This window comes from Diabrotica undecimpunctata, chromosome 3, assembly GCF_040954645.1.
Source record: "Diabrotica undecimpunctata isolate CICGRU chromosome 3, icDiaUnde3, whole genome shotgun sequence".
NCBI classification, from domain to species: Eukaryota; Metazoa; Arthropoda; class Insecta; order Coleoptera; family Chrysomelidae; genus Diabrotica; species Diabrotica undecimpunctata.
In genome coordinates, this window is record NC_092805.1 from 166,878,939 (window position 1) to 166,904,449 (window position 25,511).

Consider the following 25,511-nt stretch of genomic DNA (forward strand, 5'->3'; position numbering starts at 1 on the left):
TAATTTAGACTAAATTTGACTATACAACTCTTTTGTGGATATTCATTTAGAAAGAAAAGAGATCTGTATTCTATACCTCGAAGAAGCTGAAGCTGTTTTCACTTGAAGATCCTTTTTGTGTGAAGATCATCCCATTCTGGGTTTGGTTTTACAGTTTCTGATGTCACTTCGCGGTTTCCACTAATTTTCTCCATTCTATTGTTGAAATTGAAATCAAACATCTATCAAACAGACTATCAAACAAGCGAGCGAGTGGTTCTAGAAGAAGTCAGACTTACTGATGTCGGTAATCATATATGCCAAATAAAGACAAAACTTACAAGAGTTGTAGGTTCTAGTACTAAAGCAGCAGAAAAAGGATCATTGTGCATTCATCCTTTTTTTTTTGGGAAGTTTCGTGGAAAGTAAATTATTCCCCGAATATTTTTTTCAATAAAATAAATATATGGAACTAATCTGTTATTTCTTTTTAGGTATAAAAATATGCTAAGCTTTTGAAGCTGGGAAAAATATTTCCCACCTCCAAAAAATTGTGAATAAGTGAAAAAACGGACCTTTCAAATTAACTTTTGGAAAGAATATTATGGTACTATAGCAATTATATTCACCTAATACATTGCGTATCACTTATAGGGGGTTGAAACGGGAGACAGAAATTACTGGGCTGAAACTGGGCTGAAAGACTAAAGAATAATATGGCAATTAGCCGATCCATATTTATTTATTACAATTTTTTAACTTGTCATGAATGCACTTATTAATCAAAAATGTCTATTTTTACTTTGAAAAATGTTAATTGAAAAATACAAAACAAAGTACCTGATATCACTGAGTGATGTATTTCCTTTAAGAAAGATTTTGGATCAGAATTAAGTAGAAACACTGCAAACACACACAACTGTGTCTCATTTAAGCTGCAAAATGGTCTGAAATGACCGGGGAACCAAATAGACGACTCTTTGGAAGTTGGGCATTGGGTTCGGGCCTCGGATTATCAAACTGCAATCTTCAAAACTTGACCTCTCATTGTAACGCTGCTTTACAAATCTCCCACTTAGGACACAATACAGCCCATCGGTGATTAAATCAACAAAACTGCCACATTTGCATTTGATTAGGTTCACCTCTTCACAATAAAAAATTTGCCGGCTTTTTGAAGATTACACATGGCTATTAAACTACACATTTAACTGCTCACTAACTAATTTCCGATAACAAAAAAACAAATAAGGAATATGAAAACACAATAACGAATTTAAAGAAAATACGGACTAAACAATGAAGTGACCACTTCGGCAATCCATTGCAGAGTGATGTAATTCTCTTCCCCCCAATATTTTCTCAGCAATCTTAGTGGATGTTTATTTGACGCGCAATATCAGGCGGCATTCACGATCAAAAGAAGGCAATTAAAATTATTATATACTGACCAGATATGTTTATATTATCAATCCCAATGACGCAAAAGGATTGAGAAAATATTTAGGTGTTTTAATACATACAGGGTGATTTGAAATGCTACAGTACTAAGTATATTTTTGTTCATGTCCATGAAAGGGTTAAGTACTTTTAGAAAGTTTCACCTCTGTTAAAAGAGGAGATGTTCCATCTAAAAGATCTAAATAAATATCCCTACTAAAATAGTGACGCTCGATAGGGGTTAGATATTTTCCGAAGCTAAAAATCAAGCATAATACAGAATACAATGAGCAGAATTTATCAATAAATTACACGATATCGCCAAACTCTTAAAACTAAATATTAAGGGATATTGATTATATCAGAGAACCACCAATCTGTAGTAAATAAACCGACATTTTCAGCACAATGCCATGTAATCACATAGTATGTATCCTGATTTTACCACAGAATTCTCGGTTCCCACTATTTAATGTTTCCGTGTAAAATTGTATGTAAAATCCACCGTATATACTGCATTGAAAAAAGAATATAGCGGAGGTCAATTACTTCAGTGCATTTGTATCGATTATATTCTTATTTTTCACTTCACGCAAGTGTCGTCTTTCTTGGTACTTCCGCTGTTTGGGTTTCCTTATTTAGTTTCAATATTTAAAGTAGATGTATACAGGGTGTCTAGAAACTCTCCTGACAAACCCAAACTGCAGATTCGTCAAATAATTTCAAGACGATTTAACCCAATTCTCTTAGTCCGAAAATGCTTCCCAAGGAAGCTAAAGCTCTTTGAAGATGGCGCCTTGTGTGTAGTTTTTTTAAATATCTCCAAAACCCTTTTATTTAGAAAAACGAAAACTGGTACGATTATTTATCCTTCAGAGTTGAATAGATTCCATTAATTTCAAATTTCGAGTACCGTCCATAGGCGTCCGTTTTGGGTAGGTAAACTGTTATTTTAACGCATAACTTTTTTGTCTTTAACTTTTAAGCATATGTGGTACTAGACTATTAAATTTTTAGGTATTCTAGTACTAAAAGATACTCTTACTTTAAGTCTGTAGAATACACCGTTTTCTAGAAAAATGGATTTGAAAATCGGAAAATAGGACGTCCGTCTTCTCCCCGGTCCTCTTTTGCCTTCCACCTTCCCTTGTATGACCAGCCGCATCAATTCGTATTGCTCGTTTCTGAGTATGTGACCAAAGTAGCTCATTTTTCTTTTCTTTATGGTGTTGAGTATTTCTTTATCTTTTTTCATTCTTCGTAGCGTTTCCGCATTTGTTATGTGTTGTGTCCAAGATATTTTCCACATTCTTCGATAACACCACATTTCAAAGGTAATAAGTTTTTTTTCTGTCGCCACTGTAATTTTCCAGGCCTCAACTCCATACAACAGGACAGAGAACACTAGCATCTCAATACTCTGGTTCTAATTTCGATGTTGAGTTTTCCATTGTATAATATTGCTTTCATCTTTACGTCGTTTTATTTCCGTACTTCTATCCCATTCTTTAGTTAGTTCGCATCCTAAGTACTGATATCTGTGCACCCTGCCTGTGCACCCAGGGCACACAGTGCACATTTATCCAAAATTAAAATAGCTGTAATAATACCAAAACTTCGAGACAGACATACCATCAAGGCATATGAAAAACAGCATTTTATCTGTGTACTGAGTCTAAATAAATATCTGAGTCTAAATTTTCGTTGGTGTTATCCATTTCCAATTTTCGCAGATAGATTTACAATTTCATAAACCGTCGGGCCTAGTCCGGCACTGGCAGTTCGTGATAGTTCACTAATAATCTATGTTTTGATCTAAAAATAACGTCTACTATTTGGCTACCGGGTAATGTTTATTTAAAAATATAAAACAAAAATGACCACCTTAATTTAAAAAATAAAATCTTTTCACTTGCAATCATGACCAGTTTGAAATTTGTTCCTTATAATCAGTTCTACTGGCAAAGACCAAGATACGTAAGTCTTTAAAAGTGTATTGTATATCTAAATAATTATATTTCCATAAATACATTCATTTTTATGCGCTATTTATTAATCCAAGTGTTTATTTTGTTTACTGTATTTTGGAGGTATTTAGTTGTTTTTTCGAATGTTTCACCGACTGCTAGTATTGCATTGTCGTCTGCAAATGTGACCAGTTTAATATTTTCTGTAACAGAGATGTCACAGGTATATAATAAATGTAGTATGTGTCCCAGAACCCTACCCTGTTTAATTCTTGCTTTGATTGGTCGTAGTTCTGAATATTCGCCTTCCTGTTTTACTCAAAAAGTTCTGTTTTCCAAATATGACTGTATCAAATGGAAATATTGTATGAAAAGATATCTTTTTAGTTTTAATAACAAGCATTTCTACCACATTTTATCAAATGCTTTTGCTATGTCTAGGAAATAGCTGAGCAAATTTTATTCTCTTCTAGAGATCTCTCTATATTATTTGTTCTACTTTAGTTCAAATGTTTTCCACATTATTGATACATATTGTAACATGAATACTGCAATTATAAAGTTTGTAAGTTGTGAGTTGATGGCTATCCTAGGTAATTGTTGTAGTATTTCTGCTGATATTAAGTCAAATCGCGGAGCTTTTTTGGGATTGATATTGTTTATGATTACTTTGGTTACTTCTTTAGGGGTAGTAGGCTTTATTTTTTCTTGATTAGTATTGTTCACATCGTATTCAGTACTCTCATCATCATCGTTTTCTGTTTGATGATTATTTTCCATTTCGTGATTTTGGAATAGATTCTCTAAGTATGAAGCGAACAGATTTGCTTTTTGTTTTCTGCCACGTACCCATGTTCCATTTTCTTTTATAATTGGCGGAATCTGTTGAATTGGTCTATTTATTGATTAAATCGATTTCCCTTTTTAACTGTTGTGTTAGGTTATTTAATACATTTTTATTTTCTGCAGTTCTGTTTTTTGCCGTTGATTTTTATAGATGATTTAATTTCTTTTAATTTCGATTGCAATTTATCCTATTTACTTTGCCACTGACACTGGATTTTGGATTTAATCACGGTTTTAACATCACTAGCAACCACTTCACTTACTATTGTTGACTTTTTGTTGTTTGCTATATCTCTAGCACAGTAATCTGTTTCTTGGTTTCCTCGGATACCTTCATGCGATGGGACCCAAAGTATTACGATGTCGGAGATGGGATTTCAATGACAAATACTACACTTACTATAGTTGTTTTCCTTTATAATTATCTGTGCTTATAGGATGGTATAAAACTCGACATTGTAAATAGCATTGGTCTTGTGCAATCACTACTTGATCGTCTGCAAAGCTTAACGTATATAGGTATTCGTTCCGTACCGGTACTCCCATGCCTTCGTATTTTCTTTTCCATGTAGTCAAGGCTTTCTCTAAGTATATTTTGAATAGGGTTGGAGATGTGGAACAACCCTGCAGGAGCCCTTTTGTTGTGGTGGAGTCTCCTATTCCTGTTCCTATTTTAATGGACACTTTATTTTCTTTATACAGAGCTTTTGTAGCTTCTACGAGTTCCATCTGTATTTCCAATTTGTACATTACCTCCCATAGTTCTGACCTTCTCAGGTCCACAAATGCCAAATGTATATCTCTATTTTTTGCTTTTTTCTTTTCCAACAGTTGTTCTAGTTCCTGCCGTGAAGCCTGCCTGGTCCTCCCCAATTTTGCCTTTTATCGCTTGCTCTATCTTTTCTCGCACAATCTTCCCATATAATTTTCTTATGGATGATATTACGCTTATTCCTCTGTAGTTTTCGCATCGTTTTCTATCTCCTTTCTTAAATATAGATGTTATATATGCCTCCGTCCATTCCTTTGGGAGCTGTTCTCCATTTATGGCTTTCTGAAATATCCATTGTATCATCCGGTGTAAGTTTTTTGATCCGTATTTTATAAGCTCAGGTAAGATGCCTCCAGGTCCCGGTGCTTTTTTTATTTTTGATTGCTTTTATGGCCGTTCTTATTTTCCTATCTGTTATTTCTATTTCTTGTTGTGGGGATCTGCTTCGTCTTCGCCTGTTTTCTTTTCCAATGAATTGTGGTGTGTGTTCTGTTAACAGTTCCTTGTAATACTCCTCCCATTCTTTGTCCTGTATATTTCCCCAATTTAGTTTTGTTTTAATCCTCTTAGTACTTTCTATGACTCCGAAGTTCTTGCACCTACTATGTATGTTTCAATATTTAAGCAGGTTCTTTCCCATTCTTCATTCTTTTGTTGTGTTATTTGTTTTTTCACTTCTCTATCTTTTGTCTATATTCTTTATAAACTTCGTCGTTGTTTGTAGTCAGCCATTTTCTATATAGTTGCTTTTTTTCTTCAATTATTCTTTTTGTTGGTTCATTTATTTCATAATAGTGCTGTTTATGTGTTATATGTTCTTTTTTTTCCAAGGGCTTCGAATGCTGCTTTTTTTATACTCGCCTTTATATGCTCGTATATTTCTTCGATGTTGCTGTATCTAAATTCTATTAATTTTTGGTCTAGACGTTGTTGGTATAGTTCTCTTATTGATTGTTCTTGGAGTAGTTCTATATTGTAGTGTTTTTCTCTTATAGTGTTCAACGGTTTTTCTGTAGAGGAGGGTCTTGTTATGTTTCCAATTAATGCCCATTTTTGCTGTCAGTAGTTTATGGTCCGTTCCATATTCGGCTCCTCTTCTGACTCGCACATCTTTGATCTTTATTGTGGTATCTTGTTTGATTATTATGTAGTCTGTTATCAATTTTCGCTTTCGTGTTTCTTGCGTCCATGTATATTTATAAATATTTTTATGTCTGAAGAATCCGTTGGTGATTTTTAGGTTGTTTAGTTCGCATAATTCAATTTTTATAATGTCATATTATCGAGAGGAAGGACTTGAGTATGTTGATATGGTTTGTTTCACCTTTACTGAAAACAATCACACTGATTTCTATGTTACGTTCGTGACAATTCTCGATTGTTTGTGTAATTATGTGGTTTACATCTGTAGTGGATCTGAATTCCTTGAATCCTTGCTGGTGGTCCCCAATTTTTGTGATTTTCTGTCTGATAAGGGCTGTTAGAATTTTGTATGTTGTACCCAGTAGAGATATTCCTCTATAGTTGTTACAGTCTCTTACTTCTCCTTTCTTGAATATTGATATGAGTTTGACTTCTTTCCCATCCTTGGTCATTTTTTCTGCTTCCCATATTCTAACTATTAGGTGTAAAGGCTTGTTAATTATGTCTCCCCTTCGTTTTTAATCAGCTCGTTGGGATTTTCATCTATTCCAGATGTTTTTCCTGTTTCATTTTTTTAATATGTAAATGTTCATATGTTGGTATCCTTATTTCATTATCTCTCATGTTTTCTATTACGCATTCTTTCTCATATGGGCTTTCTGTGCATCTATATAGTTTTGTGAAGTGTGTTTCCCATAATCCATTGTCAATTTTAACCACTGGTATGCATTTTCTTTATCGAACTTTTAGGTATCCAGCTTGAGTAGCTTTTTTTTTGTTTTTGTAACATTGGTCTGCTACTTTCTTTTTATCTTTATATTCATTTCGATGAACTTATTCTTTATTTATTTCTTGCTTGGTTTTCTATTTAATTTTGGTTTTGAAATCTGTATTGAACCATTTTTCCTTCTTTTTATTTCCCTCTGTAAATCGTTATGTAATCGAGTAACAATTGCTATAAATATTTGTCAAAACATAAAAATGAATTATTATAAGCAGCTAGATTTCACCATAAACATTTATTCGATTCGTTTTATAGGCTTTTGAAATATATTTTTAATGTTTTATATTTAATTGGTAATAAACTGATTTTAGTTTAATTTCCATATTTTTTAAAGTAATTTTTTTACACCGTATACAACAAATAACACCATTCAAAAATAAAATTTGCAACAACAAATTTGACATAAATTAATGTCAAATATTGCAAGACTACAAGTTGTTGTCCTTACCGAAAGTCCGGTCTTCCCTTTTCCTGACTGTCATCATTTTACTCTGATGTGTTGATTTGCAGATCCATTTCATTGCTTATTCCCCTCATCTTTGAGATTAATTCGTCGATTTGTACCTTTGCAAGTTATCCATTCCTTGTGTAAATAAAACAGAATGGGCAAAAAATGCAGCTTTGTAGTTCTCCTATGTGTCCAAGACACTCTATTTTCTGCTATCATTTTGGCGTATGCAGATGTGTACAAAGTGATAGTAAGTTGGATGAGATGATGCGTAATCTCATCTGTCATTATACTTCAAAGTTTATTTAACTTCACCTCTTCAAATACTTTTTGACAGTCAATAAAACATAATATATACATAATATGTCCTTGAACAATTATCTGAAAAAGTGTTTATTTTTTTCAGGAAACCATAATGAGTGCAACAATGTTTACAAAAATCCCAGAAACGACCAAAACTAAAATTCCTGTTCCTGCCAGTCCCACTCCGCTACGTAGACATAACAGTCTTCGCTTGAGGGGTGAAAAACCCTTTACTTATCCGATAGGGAAGCGGCGTGATGAAGAAAACAACATTATTATAGCCAAGGAAAGGTAGGATCAAAGTTTTACTTAAATCAAAATCATATTAGGGTGAGAAAATTATTTAGTTTTTTCGTGCAACTTAAGCTATTATCATGAAAAGTTAATTTGAGAACTTAATTTATTAGTACTACATTAACGTTGATTTTTTGCACTGTTTTCATAGTTTAGCTGTAAATTCTTGATCATAGGCAGCTTGATATTCTTATTGGCGACTCTTCTACTCGTTTATTTTGAGTGCTTATCTTTCGGAGCTCTGTTCGCTTCTCCGTTAATAGATATTTAAAATAATATTCCCATCTCTTTGTGGATTAAATTTATTTTGGTAATGTAGTGCGGATATTTTTTAAAAGTCTCCAGTTTTCAGTACTTCGTTTTCCTCGCAGGTAGTTGTTTGTGTTCGTGCAGTTGCTTTCCCCTGTTTTGTTTTTTCTGGTGAATCTTTCTGCGAACTTTCAACTATACTTCCTTAAACTGTCTCTTGTGTAAGATTTTTTTCAGTCTAGAGATTTTTAAATATTTCTATCCTACCAGGATGGCTTTCCGCTTTTTTATTTTATCATCTAGTCTTCCATTGTACACCTACCTAACACCTCTTTCCTCTGTCAGTTCAAGGGTATATTTCTTTGTTTCTAACTTTTCTTTTTCTTAGTCATCTGTAATAGCCTTCATATGTGCTTTCATTATGTCATCTACGTTTGGTTACTGTTCAGTGTTCAATTTCCGCCTTGTTGAATCGGTGTATTTGTTTATGTTAAAAGTGCCAATTTGAAACTTTTAAGTTGTTTTGGATGCGTATGGATATACGTCTTTCTTCGTTGTTATTGGTTGCTTCTTCACCATACTTATCTATAATTTTGTAACTGCGATTTCTTTTGGTTTTTGCATTAAAATCTCGAAAACACTAACAGTTTCTTTGAAGTCCCTAATCTAACTATGTCATTATCTTTATTTATTTATTTATTATCATTTCTTCTTTTCCTGGCGCTACAATAATTTGTGAATTTTGGTCTGTTTAATAATACTCTTTCATTCTATCCTGTTACTTACTTTCCTTCTGCACTGCCTGACGTATTCATGGTTTTAAGGACCTCCTCTTAATCTTCCATCCATCTTTTACGTGGCCCTCCTGTTGTTCTATTTCCTTGGAGCTTCAATTGCTGGATTACCTTTACCGTTCGATTATGTAGCATTCTTTTTAAATAGTCATGTCAGTTTAGTCTTTGTGACTTTACAAATTTAACAATGTCAGCGATATGCCTTAATTCGTCTAGCTCGTGGTTCATTTTAATTCTGCACGAACCATCGTTAAAATCGGTTTGTTCTTAATATTTTGAGCTCCAATATTCTTAACTGATTTTTATCAGCGCTGGAGAGTCCACGTTTTGCATCTATACGAAACAACTGATCTAATAAGTAAGAGTAGGATCGAAGCCTTCGAAATGTGAGTCTATAGAAGAATTTTAAACGTATCCTGGATAGATGACGTGGTGGACAAAGACCCAGCAAGTGGGAGCAATAAGGCTGCTAGGTAATACACAAAGGCTAGCATGCTTGTGTATTACGGGGGCCTTAAAAACAACTCCTACTGCATCGTTGGAAGTCCTGTTGAATCTACCATCACTTCATATCTTTATACAGGGCGAAGCCAGATCAGTGATGCACAGATTAATCCATAGTCAGCGACATATAAGCCAGATGCATGGTACTGACAACAGAAAGCTAATCGAGGAGCTAAAAGCCGATATTGTGATGGAGAAACCTATCGATGCAACAGTTACGAGATATAGCTTTAACAATAAGTTCACAATTAAGATACCAGACAGGGAAGACTGGAATAAACGTGTACCCATACAAGCTGCTGCTACCTGGTACACGGATGGCTCAAAAACATCGGTAGGTTTGGGAGCCGGCATAGTAGGGACAAATCAAGGGATACATTTCCCGGTAAGTCTATCTAAGGATGTGACAGTTTTCCCGGCGGAAATAACTGCAATCCATCACTGCGTGGAAGAAATAGAAAGGCAGAAAAGAACGTTCTGTTCAGTTGCCATCTTCACAGATAGTCAAGCAACGCTTAAGGCACTCAATTCTGTAGAGGTCAATTCTAAGCTAGTATGGGATTGCGAGTGTGCTCTAAATAAACTAGGAGACCGTAGCAAGGTTACGGTAGCCTGGGTACCGGGGCACGAGGGTCATAAGGGCAATAAAAAAGCAGATGAAATGGCCAAACAAGGCTCATCATTGCCATTCATTGGACCGGAACCCTCTGCGGAGTTGCAAAATCAGTAACAAGAACGGCTAAAAGAAAGTGGGTAGCTCATAAATCTCTGGAATGGTGGAGGAATTCACCAGGACAAAAACAGGCGAAACAGTTCATTAGAGAACATTTGCCAAAATTTACGGCGGACCTAATAAGCAAAGACAGGAAAACAGTCAAGGCCATAGTAGGTCTTCTAACAGGGCACTGTAAGCTGAATAGGCACTTGAAGCTGATGGGATTATCAGATGACCTGTGCAGATTCTGTCACCTCGAAGAAGAAACAGCAGAGCACATTTTATGTCAGTGTGACAGTCTGGCAAATGTGCGGTTCTTTGCATTGGAAGAAGAAAATCCACCGGCAAATAGCCACATGGAAGGTACAGTCTCGAAGCTACTAGACTTTATAAAAAGGGTCAGGCTAGAGAATGTTATCTAGGACCACAATAGATCTGAAAAGGTCGCAGTGGAATAGGCCGAAAGGCCCAATCTAATCTAATCTAATCCTGGATATAACATAAAACCAACCTGTTAATTCTGGAAGAGCTTCATATAAAAGACTATTAAAAGGCTATTAAAAAAAGTAAACCGATCATATCTAATTTACTTAACTACTCAATGGCTACCCAGTACGCTGAGAGATCGAAAGAGAAATGATGACATTAGAAGAAATAGTAACGAACAGTGTATAAATGAATGGACACAAAATAGAAAAACAGAATGGAATAACCACACAAGCAGAATGGAGAAGACCCGTATCGTCAAAACCTCAAGATGTAAGTCACCAATCGGCAGAAGAAGTATCGGACGACCGCGCAAAAAAAGGAGTGACAACCTTCCATAGATGTATTAATCCGGCAATGAACAAGCAGAATAGCTTATAAAGAGGAAGAAGAAAAAGAAGACTCAAGGGATCAAGGAATGAGGAGGAGGAAGGATCTAATAACTGCTTTGTAGATTCTTAGCTTAGACTCACGATTTAGTAATGTACTTTCATTAAGTGTTTGTTTGTATAAAAGATAATTATTACCGATCAGAATCCTTGCTTGTATTTCTTGACTGACGTTGTTGTTGCCATTTAATATTGAGCCCAGGTACAGAAAGCTAGAGGCATATTCGTAGGTATGGTTATATTTAATTATCTCGTTATTGATAAAACCTATCCATCCTAGCAGCAGGTTATTCGTTATACAGTAGACTCCCTCTATAACGAGAACTGAAATGGCAGACTAATTACCTCGTTATAAGCGGATCTCGTTATATCCAACAATAATATTGTGCATACATATGAATATGTAGTTTTCTAAAACATTAACTTTCTATAGTGAAGCCATTCGGAGCAATATAAGATGCTAATAAATATTGTTTGAATGGCGTTTTTAAAACAAAGTTGTTTACTTTTATTGTCAATGAAATGCATTAAAACAAAAAAGAGTTGTTTACTTTTACTGTCAATGATATACGTTAAAACAAAAAATCTGTATTCTGTAAATATGTATAAAGCGTATAAAGTTATTTTGTCATTTTTGACTGCTTTAAATTGTCCAGTATTCTATCTATCATATTTTCTAAAGATGTGAAACAGTTTTATGCTTCTTCATTTGCGTTTTGTCGTTGGATAAAGTTTCTGACAACCTTTAAAACACTTTCCACATCTTGTCTATTAGGTCCCATATTATTAGGTGTGAATGGTCAACCGAATACAATGACACTTGTGAATCATAAATTTTACATTTCCGACTAAGAATCATAAATTGTAAGAAATTTATTGCGTGCGGCCCGCAGTTAAAAAGGGTATTCATTTATAGCTACGACCGGGCCAAAACGTAAAAAACACGTTTTTCAATGTTATTTTCTCTCGTTATAAGCAAATTTACCTCGCTATAAAGGGTTATAGTTCAATAGAAATTTCACGGGACATCTAATGTACCTCGTTATAAGCGAAACCTCGTAATAACCGTGTTCGTTATAAAGGGAGTATACTGTATTAATACTGACATTGTTCCAGTTTGACTTTTTGAACATTCTTCGATTGTCTAGTAGTCCAGTCGTCAGAGAATCGACCCCTAAAAATCATAAGAGCAAGCTGAATTTTGCCAAGAATATTAATTTTGAGAATATTAATTTCCAAAGAAGATGTAAAAAAATTTACAACTTTCACCTTCGGACTTCCTCCTAAAACCCCCTTCTAGGGGGTAAAAATGCAAAAAAACGATTTACCAAAGAAACTGTAAACCGTAGAAAAAAAAAAAGAATGAAACGTTCTCTCACAAATAACGCTTGAAGCGACCGTCGATTTTGAATGTCAGTTACGCGCGCGAAATCAATGTTCAATAAAATGTGTATCAGCTCAGCGGTAAAAATTCGATATCTTTTGATCCATGTGTCCTATCGACAAAAATCAAGATGCGTTTTAAAGGTAAAGTGTGCAGCTTTCGTATGCAGTTTTTGTATTTTGCCGAGAGTAGACTCAGTTTTTATAAAGGTGTCAAATAAATAAACATGAAACGATTTTTGCCATTTTTTAAGACTCGTGAGATCAATAAAATTGATCACTTTCATTGACCAGTCGTAGTAAAAAATTTACTTCTTTTGAAAAACGTACTAGTGTAATTAAAAAAGAAGTTTTAAATGTTTTAGATCGTTTATTATGTGAAAGTTTAAATCCAGCATTTTTTAAACATATTTCAAATGGCTCACATTTGTTACTAAAACTAAAAATTAAAATTTCATGCTGAAATAGATTGTATCGATCTCATAAGAATCATAAAAAATGGCAAAAATCGCACCGCGTTTATTTATTTAATATATATATATGTGGCTAAACACCCCTTTAGGGGTTACGCCGCTTACGCTCTCTAGATCTATGTTTTGAGGTAGATCAGTCCTCATGTTCCTTATTTAATTTTCTCAGTTATTTTTCTCCATTGTGTCCTATCTCTGGTTTTTCCTTTCCACTGTCGTATGCCCGCCTTGTTGAGATCATTTACAACTTCTTGTAACCATGTAGATCTTGGTCTTCCACGTCTTCTTTTGCCAGCTGGTGTCCATTCCAATATTGAGAATATCGTCGTAGTTGATCCTGATATCCATACGTGTCCTAGCCATTTTGCTCTTTGTTGTTTTATTTTACACACTATATCTTCCTTAATTTCTTCCAGTAGCTCAAGGTTCTTTCTTTGTCTAAATTCATTTTCATTTATTTTTATTGGTCCCAGTATTGCTCTTAGTATTTTTCTTTCTTGTATTCTAAGGTTTTCCTCTTGTTTTTTTGTCATGCTGAGGGTTTCGGCTGCATACATCATCGTCGGTCGAATTATTGTTTTGTATACCTTCATTTTCGATTTCTTACTCAATAGTTTATTTTTTAGTAATTTCTTATTTGCATGGAAGGTCTTATTTGCTGTAATAATCCTTTCTTTGATTTCTGTTTCTCTTTCTCCATTGTTTGTTATTAATATTCCCAAGTACTTAAATTTTTCGACTTCTTCAAAAATGTATTCGCCTAGTCTAACCTTTTTGTTTTCGAAGTTTTTATCAAATCTCATTATTTTTGTTTTTTCTTGGTTTATTTTTAATCCCATTACTTTTCCTTCTGTTACCATTTCATTTAACATTTTTTCCATTGTTTTTCTATTTTTTGTTATTAGCACAATATCGTCAGCGTATGCTATTATTTGTCCTTCTCTAGTTCTAAGGGTACCTTTGTTTATTTTCCTGACGATGTATTCCAGGGCAAGATTAAACAGGGTTGCTGATAACGAATCTCCTTGTCTAACCCCTTTATTTATGACAAATTCTTCTGTGTCTCCTACTTGAGTTTTTATACTCACTACAGTTCTACTCATTGTCATTTTTATTAATCGTCTTAATTTGTTTTGTATTCCCATTTCTTTCAGAGCTACCATTAATTTTGATCTTTTTATTGTATCAAATGCTTGCTGAAAATCTATAAAAAGCAGTTCAATTTCTATTTTATATCCATGAGCTTTTTCCATAATTTGTTTAACTGTATGTATGGCATCTGTTGTAGACTTTCCCTTAATAAATCCGCATTGATAGTGTCCTATGATATTCGTCATAGCGTTGGTCAGTCTTCGATGTATTAAGGTCGACATAATTTTGTATGCTGTGTTTAATAGCGTCAGTCCTCTGTAGTTATTACACATTTGTTGGTCTCCTTTTTTATGAATCGTGATAATTTGTCCTTTGTTCCATTCTTCCGGCATTTTTTCTTCGTCCCATATGTCTTTTATTAAATTGTACAGTTTTTCTTTTAATTCTTCACCACCATATTTTATAAGTTCCATATTGATCCCGTCTGATCCTGAAGATTTACCATTACGGCTGCTATTTATAATTTCCTCAACTTCCTCTTTTGTTGGTCTTTCTAGCTGGTTTCCTAACATCATTGTCTCTTCTTCTACGTTTTCATTTAGGTCTTGATCTTCTTGCTCTGTTAATAATTCTTTAAAATAGTGAGTCCAAATTTCTTTATACTCTTCATCATTTTCTGATACTTTTCCATTTTTATCTTTTATGCCTTTTATCTTTCCTTTAAAAGTTTTGTTTTGCTCGCTAATTTTCTTATAAAATGCTTTTGTGTTTCTGTTCTTACTTTCTTTTTCTTTATTATTTAATACCTTTATAAAATCTGAGTTAATTTGCCACAAAATACAAACATTGCACTCGAAAGCTGAACTCTTTACCTTTAAGACGCATCTTGATTTTTGTCTTTAGGACATTTAAATCAAAAGATGTCGAATTTTTACCGTCGAGCTGATACAAATTTTATTGAACATTAATTTAGCGTAACTGACATTCAAAATCGACGGTCGCTTCAAGCGTTATTTGTGAGAGAACGTTTCATTCTACACAAAAAGTGTTAATAAACATTTTGTTTAAAATTATCTCTGCTAAATTGATTTTTTGCGTTTTTATCTCCCTACGAGGGGGATTTTAGAGAGAAGAAGTAAACTTTTTTACATCTTTTTGGAGCCTCAAAATGAATATTGTAGGCAAAATTTTGCTTGTTCGTATGATTTTTAGAGGTTCAGTGGCATTTTCGTCTCTGAGGACTAGAGTATAGCAAAAAAGTAAGTTTGGCTGTAAAAAGTGTGGGTCTAAAGCTATTTTTATAATTTCTCAATTAGGAAAACTGTGTAATAAGCTCCTACGAATATGTACTTAATTGACCATATAGGATACTACAAATATTTGTACATTGAAATACAAAAACTGTATTTTTCAATAACGAACTGAAATAAGACATACCTATTCAAATTGTTCACGATAAAGTGTAATTCGGAAATTAGAAAACGCAGAGCAAAATTTATAATGAGGTTTTATGTTTTCTTCTCATATTCTCCTTTCTGTAAAATAGATCTCAGTATTATAAAAATATTGTTTATTATACGTATTATTATATATTTCCCAAGTATAACTAAAATTGACTGTACTATTAGCCCAGATCAGAACCACACGGCAAGCAAAGATCGCAACCACAATAATCGATTCTCCTTTTCGGAAACAACGCACCACCAGTCCTCGTTCAACCCTCTTTTACAACGGGGGCGATCGTTCATGGAGAGGAGCGACCGGGGGGTACAACATGGAGCTAAGAGACCGGAAAATATGAAAATCGGGAATCGAAGTCCCGTAGAGGTGCTAAAAGGTGGTACTACCCCAGTATCGCCCAGTAGAGTGAGAAGTCTGGTAAGTAGGTTAAAAAATTAATTATTTATAAGGGTTTTTGGGTTAGGCTAGGTGTTAGCGAACGATAACGGTTATAGGCGAAGGTCAAACGTACGTGTATCCTCATATTCTTAAAAAAATGTGGTAAATCCGAAGTATAAAGTCAAAATTTTCAACATTAGTTATATTTTATATTAACCTAATAAAAATGTACTTAAAAAACTTGTTTAAATGTTTATTTAAGAATGTAAATAATTTAACACAGTTTCACTGTTTTATCGTCAAAGTTCGTGATGTTAGTTGCGATTTGCAATATACAATATTTATTATTTTTTAAATAAACTATGACCTTTGAATGTTAAAACCTCACCAAAAATGTACTACAATATCGGAACATTGAAGAAAGAACAGGTTAAATAATATTTTATCCCTTTTTGAGTATTGTTCGTCTTATGGTACCATCTAATGTATATCTTGTGAAGCTCGAAACAAAGAGTCCAAACTCGTCCAATTATCTACGTTTTTCAACCTCGAATGTTTTCGTCTTCCGTTTCCCTTGTTGCCTGTTATTTTTTTTATATGTATTTCAAAATCTTTGCTCTATTGGATCTTGCAACATGACCAAAGTCTGAAGTTTTTTTCTTTTTTTATTTTCGAAATGAACTCCACGTTTTTACATTATGAACGTATCGCAGTATTTTCTACAAATCCACATTTCTAAGGCTTTTAAGCTTCTTAAACTGTGGGCGATTATATTTCATAGCTATAAGAGAACTGAGAATAGATTTTCCATATTGTTAAATACTAATCTTGTCTGTCCTATTCGAGATCTAATATCCGAATCCAGACCTAAGCCCAGAATCTCAGATTCAGCATTAGCTAGAATCCCAGGTAGTTGAATTTGTTCGAAATTTTTACGTTTTGCTTGTATATTCTTATGTTTGATATAATACGGGGCCATTTCTCTTACTAATAACCATATTCTTCGTTTTGGTAGTATTTAATTTAAGGCCCAATGAATCTCGTTTGGAGAGACCCCGTTTATTTTTATACCGTTGTCTCTATATTTTAAATCCATCATCATCTAAACTTGCATTCTCCACGCTGGATATAGATGTCCCTCATAATTTTCCATCTGTTTCGATCTTATGCCTTTTGCATCAAATTCCTATGGCAACGTTTTAGATCGTCAGTTCTCCATTCCAGGAGTAATTCTTAGAGTCTTCCAACCCTCCACAGGTATTCCATCAAGTCCTCCTGCCTTACCATTCTTCATCCATCATCATTTAACAAGTCGACATCTTCATATCTCGCTATCTCCGGTAATACATTCTTATTTGAGATCCCGCATCCTCTATCTCTCCTCTAGTTGTCTTCATTTAGAAACTTTCTAAAGTACTCATACTATCTTTGCTTTATTTCAATATCGGTTCTTAACACTCTTCAATCCACACTCTTATTCTGCCGTATGTGGGTCAAATTTTCTGATGATTTTTCCCTTGCTTTAGCAATTCTGTATAACCTTTTCATCCCCTCGGGTGTTTTAAAATCTTCGTACATCTATGCAGACGATCTTTCCTTAGCAGCACAGCGTGATTTGCTTCCCTCTTTGCTACCTTGTATATATCCTTATATTGCTCTATTTTAGACTTGTCAACCTCTTTCTAGCCTCTTTCTTCTCTCTAACCTTTTGTTGCACTTCATTGTTCCACCACCAATATTCTTTCTCTCTTACCAGATGTTTTTCCTAGCAATACCTCTCCCACTCGCACCACAACTTTACTATTGGCTTCCCACCAGTTATTTGCCATATGCTATACCAGCACTCTACTCTTAAAGACTCTTGCCAAATCCATATCCTTTAACTCCCACAATTTTACTTTCTGGTGTCCTACTTGCTTTCCTTTCTGCCTCACCTTGATCCCTATTTCCACTACCACCGGTTGGTTTTGACTCTCTATATATTTATCCTTTATCACTTTACAGTTCGTAACCTCTTTTAGGTGACTTCTTCTACATTGCGCAAAATCTGACTTTCCTTTCCCCCGCTACTATAGATAACATACTGATCTTCAGTCTTCATATAGAACGTATTAATGACAGGAAAATCTCATGCCACTGCAAAGTCAATAACACTTTTTGCTTTATCATTTCTTATTCCCATCCCCAAACCTCCGTGAACTCTTTCTATTCTCGCTCTTTCTCTACCAATATTTCCATTCAAATCACCTCCAATAAAACACTTTTCATCTACAGGTAACTCACAATCAAGGGCACTTCAAAATTCTTCCTTTTCCTGTTCTTAGCACCGTACCTATGGGGCATAGGCACATATGCTGTTTACGTTGGTATTGCCTGTATTCAGTTGGACACTTGTTATTCTATCACTTCTTCTGGTTACCCTTACAAGATGTTCCTTCCACTCGTTGTTCAAAATAATACCTTCTTAATTTCGGTCATGACTGTTCGAACTACTATATATTAACTTGCGTCCATCTCCAAGATCTCTCGACTTATTACCTTTTTTAACGAGATTCCTGCACACAAAGTACACCAATCTTCCTCTGCATGAAATTGGCTAGCTCTCTTCCTTTACCTGTCATGCTTTCGACATTGCGAGTTGCAATTCTCAAAGGTCATGATATATAGAGGTTAATACTTCCAATTCTAATGTACGGTTTTGAAACATGGTAACAGAGATGAAAATAGGCTATTAATATTCAAGAGGAACATCCTGAGAAAAATACTAGGTCCAATAAATGAAAATGGAACCTGGCGTCGTCGATATATCTTTTGAACTATACAATAGGTATAAAGAATTAGTTGAAGCCAGAGATACAGTCACTGCACTAAAAATTAGACGACTGTGGTGGGTTGAACATTTAACCAGAGCAAATGACAGCTATCTTGAACGACGTATTTTATTGAAGAAGCCCTAGAACTAGAAAAAGGGACAGTCGAAAGTTGAGTTAAAGCGATGGTATAGATAAGTATGCCAGAAAAATCGATATTGTCATCTGGCATCAAGCTGTACACAATAGGACCAAATGGAGGAATACTCTATCGAAAGCCTCATCATAATCTGTGAAACATATATACACTTGATTCCTATATTTTGCTCCAAATATTGCTACCCAACTTCCCATTCCCTCTCTACAAACAAACTGTTCGTTATCGAATCTATTTCACATTTTCTCTATATCCGATTCTCTATATCTCTATATCCGATTTTTAGAACATGGCTCATTAAATTAATTGACCTAAAATATTTTCTGCGTAGAGTTTTTTGGGATAAGAATAAAAACCGATTTCAAAAAATCCAATGGAATCCAACCGCATTTATAGATTTCATTGAACAGTTTCGTTTATGAATGTTTTTTCGTTTACTGTTTTATCTATATCTCTAAATGTACCTCATCTGAACGACTGTCTTTCTCGTTTCACTATTTTTAACAACCCTGGTAATTTTTGGAGTTAGTATATCCGCTAATTCTTTGAGATGTTTCTTGTTGTTGAAAATAATTCTGAATACCTTTAACACGTAGGCTTCCCTGAGACATAAATGTTGTGTCTTCTAGTGTTTCTCTTTGAATCTTTTCATAATAAAGGACGCATCGACGTCTGTTGTTAGTACCAACATCTTCCAAAGAATGTTGACGATTGCCAAGAACATCCCGCATATTCTGATCAACCCCAAAATGTTTTTTCGTTTACTATTTTATCTATATCTCTAAATGTACCTGATCTGAACGACTGTCTTTCTCGTTTCACTATTTTTAACAGCTCTGGTAATTTTTGGAGTTAGTATATCCGGTAATTCTTTGAGATGTTCCTTGTTGTTGAAAATAATTCTGGATACCTTTAACACGTAGGCTGCCGTGAGACATAAATGTTGTGTCTTCTATTGTTTCTCTTGAATTCTCTTTGAATCTGTTCATAATAATCGACGTCTGTTGTTACTGTGTCTGTTCTGTGTCTTTAACTCTGCGTATGTTTTCTGTGCTCCTGTTGATGTTCTACTCATAATATTAATATCATCATTTTCTGGTGGAAAATATGGTATATTTTCATGTATGACCAATATAATTCGATACTTAGGTATTGAACAACACCCATCCAAATCAGTATACCAATGATTTTTTTCATTTCGTCAATACTTACGTACTCTAGTCCCTCGTGTAACTTCTTTAGCGAGACATTGAGCTGCGTATATGTTTTTTTCCGTGACCATATTTCAAGCAAAACTTTGAAACAAGTCCCAAACTATCAGTTATCTTAAAAGTGGGTAGATTAAGACTCTCTGTTAACAAACTGTGAACCATTATTCAGCACCTATTCCAGTTTCTCGATTGTTCGCTGATATTGGTGGAACTCTAAGTGCTCCTTGAAAATAAAGATTAATTCCTAAACTAATTGGCAGTTGGATATCTGTTTCTTCTGATTTAAAAAGCGATAGAAGGATCATGGGTCGAAATTGTAAATTTTTCTAAACCTAAATGTGTTACGCATATTGAAAGCTGAAAATTTACTTAAAACACTTTTTGCAATTTCTGTCCTATATCGACTACTTATTATTATTAAAATTTTTGGGAATTATCCCGAGACTCGGTACATAATTACACTATTCTTTTATTTTTCAGTCCTTATCTTTAACCAATGCTAGACAAGGAAACCATAGTTCTAAATCGCCTTCAATAATCACTTCCTCTCCGAACCGTCAAATTTCTGCCGATTCGAGAAATTTTTCGACTGGTGCTATAGATAATTGGGATTCAGAAAGCGTAACTAGTATAGGTAAGTCATTTATATTTAATTCTAACAGACATAATAAAAGAAAAGTATAAACATTTATTTGAAATAACAGTTTGTGTTGTGATCATTAGAGCGATTCGCTAACAATAAAATAATTTTGTAACTTTTCAACATTTACTCATTTCACTAGGAACTCAACGAGTCAGTTAAAGGGTAATAACATCCGGGAAATTGCATCAATTCATTGCGAACTTTTTATCTGAGGCAGAAATTGGCACTCTTTCATTGCCTATGCTTGCAATCTGACTCAATAACCAAAATCTACTCGTTTTCTTCAATTATACAATTGATAGAAGCCTTAAAAACATCGCTTTAATAAGAATTTTATATTTTCCATTTTACTGACAGTTCCGAAAATATTGCTAAAGTGTTTAATTTGATTTGTTTTTTGAGCAGATTTTTAAATCGTTTTATGGTTGTTCAGGTTTCTGCTATTTTATATATTTTTATATCTATCTTCTTAAACGATGAATATAGAGCGTTATCGAAAGAAATCAGAAAGCAGTGCCGCAAGGACAAAGCTGATCGATAAAAAATAGACCCACAATATGGTCGCCTAATATCCCAGTCCAAACATTTAACTTTAGAGGATGCTGCGTTCGCACTGCAACACTGAGGTGCTTATTTTTCCGAGAATAATACCTTGCAACGAATGGATTGTGTTTTTTATGTAATGATAATGAAGATTTGTCAGAAAATAAAATATTTTTTAAAAAGTGTACATTTTTATTCTGTTTATCTAACATAATTTAACAAAACTCCATCCGCCTAAAGTTATCTTCCGGAAACAGTTCTTGTGTTGGTTGTATCTTAAAACAGTGATACCGATTCCTTTTGAGAACTCGCTGGACAGTTCCAAAATTTACGTTAACTTCCCTAGCAATTTGTACACTATTGCAGGGTTCACTAGCTTCCACAAAAGCACAAATATCAATATCCCTGTTTGCTCCTCATCGACAGGTCTAACACGTGGTTCATTACCTTCATGACACTTTTTACAACTGTTTACACATCCCGAAGTTTGAAAATGTTTAATGGTATTTTTAACTGTTGTAACACTTGGTGGGGGTCTATTTTCGAAGGCAACAATAAATAAATCAATTACTTCCCGTATCGAATGACCCTGAAAGTACCATGTTACAAGTTGCAGTTTTTCTTGGACAGTATACAATGTAATAGGTATTAAAAAAAAATACTGTGAAACGAATATAGAGGTGGAAACGTGTAACATGTCACAGCGATTGCCATCACAAATCACTTACCTGGTCTGTGATTGCCATTGTATTGTATGGTCAATAAAACAATGTCGTGATCTGTATACGCGATAACACAAATTATAGTTTTCTTTTGTTAATGTAAATTTTTTGTCTCGTCATAATTATTTGTTCCTCTTTTTGCAGGAAGCAGTGTGGCGTCTTGTGACCATTCCAGTGTAGCTTGGAACGGTACAACTTTTTCAGGAAGGAGCATGAAGTGAGTTGTAATTTATACCCCAATTATATATTTAATGACTACTCTTTATCTGCACATTGCGTGTCGTATCACAGCTTCATCAGGACATACACTATGAAGATTAATTTAAAAAAATTACTACTCGCGGATAGAAATCACCTTGAACAATGGTTGAAATGTTTGTTACTAAAGATTATTTTGCAGGTTATTAGTGTTATTATGAACGTAGAAATAATGTGCGGTTTGGTAAAAAATTGATGGTTATACATAGTGACCAACTTACACTACAGAATTAGATATCCCCGTTGCCAGAAAAGACCTATAAAAAGTTTAATATACTGTGTGGTATTTAAAATGCAACATCAAAATATTTTTGGTAAATAAACTAGTTTGTGTATAGTTTATTTCACGGACTTTGTCCGATGCGAAAGTAAAATCTGTTTTTCTGGACCAATCCTCTATTTTAATTAAAAATAATCCTAAATCCTCTGAATATAGATTTGCTTTTAAAGGCAAACTCATATCGACTGCAATGTTATTAATTACTATTAAGAACTGAGTTAGTTGTTGAGAGAACTACCTATAATAGTTATTGATTAAAAGTGAGACTTAAAGTAGTTGAGTCCTGTGGTAGTCCATTTTGTATACATTTCGTTTTTGAGGTAATTAAGGTACACTATAACCGGGCGTAGGTCTTGGCTGATTGCACAACTTGCTTCCATCTCACACGGTCATCTATGATAATGGATCAGTTCCCCAATGTTCATAAATCTGATCATATGTTGTCTTTCCAACGCATTCGTGGGCGTTGTAAAGGTCTTCTCCCTGTCGGGGCCTTCTCCTAGATTATCTTGGCAAGGCGATTTTTAGGGCGCCTGTGGACATAACTGTAAGGTTATGTTGTATTAACAACGAGTTAGATAGTAACTGTTTATTCAATTCCCCTACAGTATAAATATATCTGCTGTGTGGCATATGCACTCTAGACATGTAATATGTGTTGCATATACCTTACAATGACCAACCCTTCCTAGACTTTGGAATTTAATTTCTTGGACGACATCGATATCTGTTTAAGATCGGCGTTTGTTCTCATTCAATTGCGTATTGCAATTTGATTACTTGTAAAGGATTAACATATCCTATTATATTATATTAATTATATTAATATTAAGGCATCCTTAGTTGATGTGCCTTTTCGAAACCGCTTTGGATCGAAGTTAGTAATTAGTTTCTTCCGATAAACAGTATTTGAACTGTTGAACAACAGTAGTAAAGCGGATTATTTGATTGATATTTTCAAATTGGGATACCTACGTTCAAAATTTGTTTTCTTTTTAATGAGAACTTTATTTATGTTTTGAAATGTGTGACATTAATAAATAATAATGTAGGATTGCATTCGTCAGCACATACTTTCCGTTACCAATTCCTAACTTCCATTTATCCCGAACCGCGAGCCGAAAACCAGGGTCAAGTAGCACTGCAGAATAATCAAAAACACTGTCGATAGGAGTAGAACATTAAGAGGACGAGGTAATATGCATAGGACGGCATCTCATCCCTAGACGACGTCCGACGAAAGACGTGTTCATATTTTTGCTATTAAGCTGCGGTCATATTTCAATAGTGTTATACACTTCTCCAAGAAATTAACGCACCACTTCAATAAATCAATTTTATTTGTAAACAGGCAAAGAATAAAAAATAAAACTTCACCAGATTTATTCTACATTTTATTAGTAATTATAACAATTTGTCTAATCATTAGAAAATGTTGAAGTACAGGAGAAAAGAAAATAAAACGGAAAATTCTAAAAAAATAGTAAATAAAATAAATAAAGAAAAGTAAACTAAAATATGAAAAAAGTCTTAACGAGTGTTACCACCTCTACTACGTATAACAGCCTCACATCGTTGGCCCATACTTAAAATTAATTGCCGAATTTCATTTTGGTCTAGTTCTCTCCAAATCTGGATCAGCCTCTCTCCCACTTCCTGTAAGTTGTTTGGTTGGATCGGTGTCGCTCTTAATCGCCTACCAAGGATATCCCAGAGATTTTCAATCGGATTTAAATCCGGACTATGTGATGGCCATTCCATAGTGTTAATTTTTACCTCTTCTAGATAATTTTTGACGATCTGTGCAGCTTGAGGTCTGGCATTATTTTGCATTAGTAAGAAATTTTCACCGATATAAAGAGCGAATGGTACTACATGTTGCTCCAGGATCTCCAATATGTACCTTTCAGCTGTAACAGTTCAATTTTGTATGACCACTAGGTCCGTACGTGCGGTCACAGAAATACCACCCCACACCATAACGGATCCTCCACCAAAAAATGTGATGTGTGAGAAGTTACACTGAGCATATCGTTCGTTGGGTCGTCGCAACACACGAAAACATCTGTCGTTATTGCACAAAGAAAATCGGGATTCATTAGTAAATAGCACTCGTTCCCAGTCAGCCTCTAACCAATTAACGTGTTCTCTGGCAAAATGTAGTCTCCCCCTTCGATACTCTACAGTTAATAGAGGACCTCGGGCGGCAATCCTAGGTGTTAAGTTGTATTCCCTAAGTCGCTGGCGAACAGTTTCAGTACTAATTTGTATAGCATGCACGTCTCGAAGCTGAATTTGTAGACTTCAATGTGTTACAAAACTTTGTCGAAGAGCAGAAATTCTTAAAAATCGATATTGAATAGGGGTAGTTACCCGGTTTCGTCCTTGCCCTGGTCTGCGAGTATGATCCCCTGTTTTGAGGAATCTTTCTAACACCCGTGAGACAGATGTGTGGGACACATTAAACCGACGACCAATTCTTCGGTAACTCCAACCTTCTTCCGACAGTATCACTGCTTGGGCACATTCATCTCGGGTTAAATTACGTGACTGATGCTCCATAATAAACACAATTAACAATAATCAACAAATAAACAGTAGCCGAATAAAATTCGTGAACACTTGGAAATTAGTATATTTATAGAATTAGTACATTTTTTGCTTCTTTTGTTTTGTTGCAAAAAAAACTATAGCGATAAAACACAGTCAATAAATATAGAGTGTACGAATAGCATATACAAGGGGCTTGCAAAATATAACATTACAATGGAAATTTTTATTAACGGTAATAAAATATTTTAATATTTCCAAGTGGTGCGTTAATTTCTTGGAGAAGTGTAGTTACCATTTACATTAGTTCTATATTCCTGTAATTTACGAGTCAAACAATAAAGCGTTTGTTATAATTCGAATCGACCCGTGGGTATTAATTAAACCCTAGACAACAAAAAAAATAACCCTACAATAATTTGGTATCATTTATATTACAG

At 34.4% G+C, this 25,511-nt stretch overlaps 1 protein-coding gene across 3 annotated transcripts in view; it reads left to right on the forward strand.

Moving 5' to 3' along the window:
• qtc (GRIP domain-containing protein quick-to-court) overlaps positions 1-25,511 on the forward strand; it is a 56,657-nt gene that overhangs the window by 7,568 nt on the left and 23,578 nt on the right. For 2 of the 3 annotated variants that reach the window (XM_072527491.1, XM_072527493.1), the window contains exons 1-5: positions 3,262-3,396; positions 7,786-7,973; positions 15,687-15,936; positions 20,556-20,709; positions 22,128-22,200. In XM_072527491.1, the coding sequence (XP_072383592.1) occupies positions 3,340-3,396; positions 7,786-7,973; positions 15,687-15,936; positions 20,556-20,709; positions 22,128-22,200 (722 nt within the window). In that variant the 5' untranslated portion in view covers positions 3,262-3,339. Of the gene's footprint in view, positions 1-3,261; positions 3,397-7,785; positions 7,974-15,686; positions 15,937-20,555; positions 20,710-22,127; positions 22,201-25,511 lie in introns of those variants that run through there. The other variant, XM_072527492.1, reaches the window with a different exon arrangement.